Source organism: Rutidosis leptorrhynchoides, chromosome 1, assembly GCF_046630445.1.
Source record: "Rutidosis leptorrhynchoides isolate AG116_Rl617_1_P2 chromosome 1, CSIRO_AGI_Rlap_v1, whole genome shotgun sequence".
NCBI classification, from domain to species: Eukaryota; Viridiplantae; Streptophyta; class Magnoliopsida; order Asterales; family Asteraceae; genus Rutidosis; species Rutidosis leptorrhynchoides.
The window spans coordinates 172,141,102-172,144,497 of NC_092333.1; the positions used below are offsets into that span (position 1 = coordinate 172,141,102).

The 3,396-nt window shown below is 32.0% G+C and overlaps 1 protein-coding gene across 1 annotated transcript; it reads left to right on the forward strand.

Annotated features, from left to right (window-relative positions):
• The first annotated feature begins 1,667 nt into the window (after nt 1-1,667).
• LOC139891745 (B3 domain-containing protein REM9-like) lies at nt 1,668-3,062 on the forward strand. The gene is made up of 4 exons (XM_071874731.1): nt 1,668-1,730; nt 1,844-2,186; nt 2,591-2,709; nt 2,799-3,062. The coding sequence occupies exons 1-4, from the start codon at nt 1,668-1,670 to the stop codon at nt 3,060-3,062; spliced, it is 789 nt and encodes a 262-aa protein (XP_071730832.1).
• The last annotated feature ends 334 nt before the right edge of the window (nt 3,063-3,396 follow it).

A 3,396-nucleotide genomic window follows, 5' to 3' on the forward strand; every position in this document is an offset into this window, starting at 1 on the left:
CTCGTTTATTACGTAAATATATTTTTTTAATAATTTTTTATTTAATTATAGTATTAAATAATTGTTTTCTTATATTTTTTATTCACATATAATAAAATTTAGTATTAACATTATTACTTTAACTACATGAAAATTATAACAAATTATGAAATTATATTATATATTATTATATTATATATTATATTATTATAAAATAGTAATTTAGTGTATATAAATAAAAAGCTCGTTTAGGCTCGCGAGCCTGTTCGAGCTCGTGATATGAAGCTCGAGCTCGAGCTCATTTACTTAACGAGCTTTAGTATATGTTCAAGCTCGGGTTCGAGCTCGTTTAGGCTCAGTTCGAATCGAGTTTTTAACGAGTCGAGTTGGAGTAGCTCACGAGTAGCTCGACTCATTTACAGCCCTAATCAAACACGTTAAAATATAACATAGGTGGATATCATGTCAACTAACAAACATCAGGGATCAAGCGCGTCATTTTGTCATAATATAATACTCCTAATGTATATTCATCAAAAACAGAAAATTGTTCCTTTGTTTTCTACGATCCCTTTATTCTTTTTCCCCAAAACTTAGAACTGAATACCACTGCCACATCCCTAGTCGATTCTTCCCCAAATTTCGTAAACTCTCTTTCTTATACATGCATCCATGTACTGATTACTGATATATACATATATTACAATCTACACTCATTTTTGGGGCTTTTTCTGAAAATCTACACTCATTTTTGGGCCTTTTTCAGGTGAGATTTTTCCTTCCTCTCATCTTCTTCCATTTTATCTGCATAATTAGAAGATTAACGACATATTGCTTGTGTTCCGTCCATAAATCATGTTTCATTAGTTGTTTAGTTTCTCTGTGAAGACTTTTACTGTTAGAACATATCAATTATAGATGATTAAATGAGTGATTGATCGTTATGAACAATGTTTAGCTAATTAGCGTGGTGGAATTTGTTAATTATGAAATAAGCAGATGATTCTTCTTTTTTTGGGAATAATTTGTTACTGTAGTTGCCTCATTTCATATTAGTTGTGCTTGATGTGTACTTAGGGTTTCAAAAATTATTTTTTGAATGCTGGTTTTAGCTGTTGAGCATTGGATAGATTAATGTCTGTTGTTACTTGCCTATATCTTATTTGGAATTGTGATCTCTCAAATTGAGTTTTAACGTAACAGATTATGTTGAATTTGTTGTTATAAATGAAAAGGAAATAGTGTCTTTTATTTAATTAATTTAATATTTAATTTATAAAAATATTAAATTTGAGAGAGTTATAGTGATTCTGTTCACTTTTGTTTGTTATATTCATCTATATTGTGAAACTTACACCCTATGACCATTTAAAACCAGAAAATTGAAATTCATCTTAATTTGGTGATTTCTTACAATGGCTAATTTATCATGTCATACTGCTATTGGTTATTACTGTTTACAATGAACTTATGTGCTATAGTTCTATAGTGAGAAAATTATTTTTGATTTCTCTATAAACAGCCAATAATTAATTTACTAATCTTTTATATAGGTTCCATACATACTAAACCAATTTGTAATCTGTTGTTGATCCTTTTCTATCATTTTTGTAGTAATCAAAAATTTAGTCCAAGACTCGAAGGAAGCCAGATTGACTTGCTAATCATCATAGTAGTCTACCTTCACAATGCCAAAGCTACTTAACTTCTACGTATTCGTCGCCTACGACAACCTCACCCAAGACAGCCTTGTAAGTTCCCTTTTTTGCTTACTCGGTCTATTTACCATCATCAAATTATCCATTTTATTTATTATTTATTCGTTTTTTATAGTTTCATAATAAATATATTTCCTTACAATCAGAGAATTCCCATTGAGTTTAATAAAGAACATCTGAAGCAGATTCAGTCGAACGAAAACATAATACTAATGGTTTCAGATAACAAGAAGTGGCCTATCGGTTGGACGAACTCGACTTATGGCCATCTTTTGCTACAAAAAGGTTGGCCAGAATTCGCTGAGCATTACCATATAAAGACTGGACATTTATTACTCTTTGAACATCAGGGAAGTTCCAATTTTCGTATTCGAATATTTGACCAAAACAGTTGTGAGATAACTTACGTTCCATTCATTAACTCCCACTTGGAAAAAGAAATCGATCAACCCATTCGGCAAAAAAAACCCAATGTTCAAGAAACAAAAGGCAAGCTTCTTACTAACGATTTGGAATACTATATTGTACAAGATAACATATATATTTCTAGGCTTTTACCAGCACACTAAAGAAAAAGCATGTTTTTGTTTTGAACTTGAATTTTATACACGTGCAAGCTTGCGTGTTAGCAGAACACATCACTATCCCTTTTTAACCAACCCTCTTAGGGGCTGTGTACTTTTTTTCTGTATTAAATCCTGTTTTAATTTGTCTCTGTTTGGGGAGGGGTTTGGGGAGGGGTGTCTGATTCTATGTCTCCTAGAAACAGACCAATTTTCAGATTAGTGACAGATTAAGTGACAAAGAAACAACAATTTTACTTACTGAAAGCCGAATAGAAACAGATCATTAAGGGAAAGTAAACAAGCTCTTAGTTCTCTTTAAATATATAGGTGGAGCAGTGAAGACTGAGTCACCACGTAAAAAGAGGTCACGAATCAGCCCATATAAATCAGACAGCAGTTTTTGGTCTGCCAGAGTAACTATTTCATCTTTAAAGTCTCATGGATTGGTAACGATTCTCAATTTCGAATCACGATTATTTATATTTTATTAATCTTTTGTTACCATATGATACTATTTTTTTTCGTCTTGTATCAGCCTGTACCTATTGAGTTTTGCAAAAAATATTTGACTGGTGAAAACAAGTGTGGAGACTGCTTACTTCAGACGTCTGATGGGAGAAACTGGGGTTTAATTCAATGCAAGGAGTACGAGAAAATTGGTAGACTGTCTGGTCAAAACTGGAATAAATTTTGTAACGACGAGCATCTGGCTGTGGATGACGTGTGTACTTTTGAGATGATAAATGAGGCGGAAAAAGTGCTCAAAGTAGCCATCGTTCGGGCTAATAAGCCGCGTTGATATAATTAGAAACAATATTAGATGATAAATAGGTTTGTTTTTAGATAAAAGTGTACTCTGTTGGTCTAATTATGTATATGATGTGTTTTTTTAATGACTTGTACTGTTTGTGTGTTATCTTTATTGGTAGGTTTGAGGTTTGGTAAGCATGTCACTTAATACATTATTCCTTTGTTATATACATTTGTTAGATGGATTATGCTAATAGCTGCTGAAATTTTGTGCATAGATATTTGATACCGTGTGGCAAACTTTGCAGAATCTCTCATCTGAAGAAAATGAACTCGCATATTTTGAAGTAAAGGTAATATCATGACTCATTTTATTCACATAA

Coding starts and splice junctions, on each gene's coding strand:
- LOC139891745 (XM_071874731.1), top strand. CDS start 1,668: ATGCCAAAGCTACTTAACTTCTACGTATTCGTCGCCTACGACAACCTC. Junction 2,187..2,590: donor CAATGTTCAAGAAACAAAAG/GCAAGCTTCTTA, acceptor TTAAATATATAG/GTGGAGCAGTGAAGACTGAG. Junction 2,710..2,798: donor CTTTAAAGTCTCATGGATTG/GTAACGATTCTC, acceptor GTCTTGTATCAG/CCTGTACCTATTGAGTTTTG.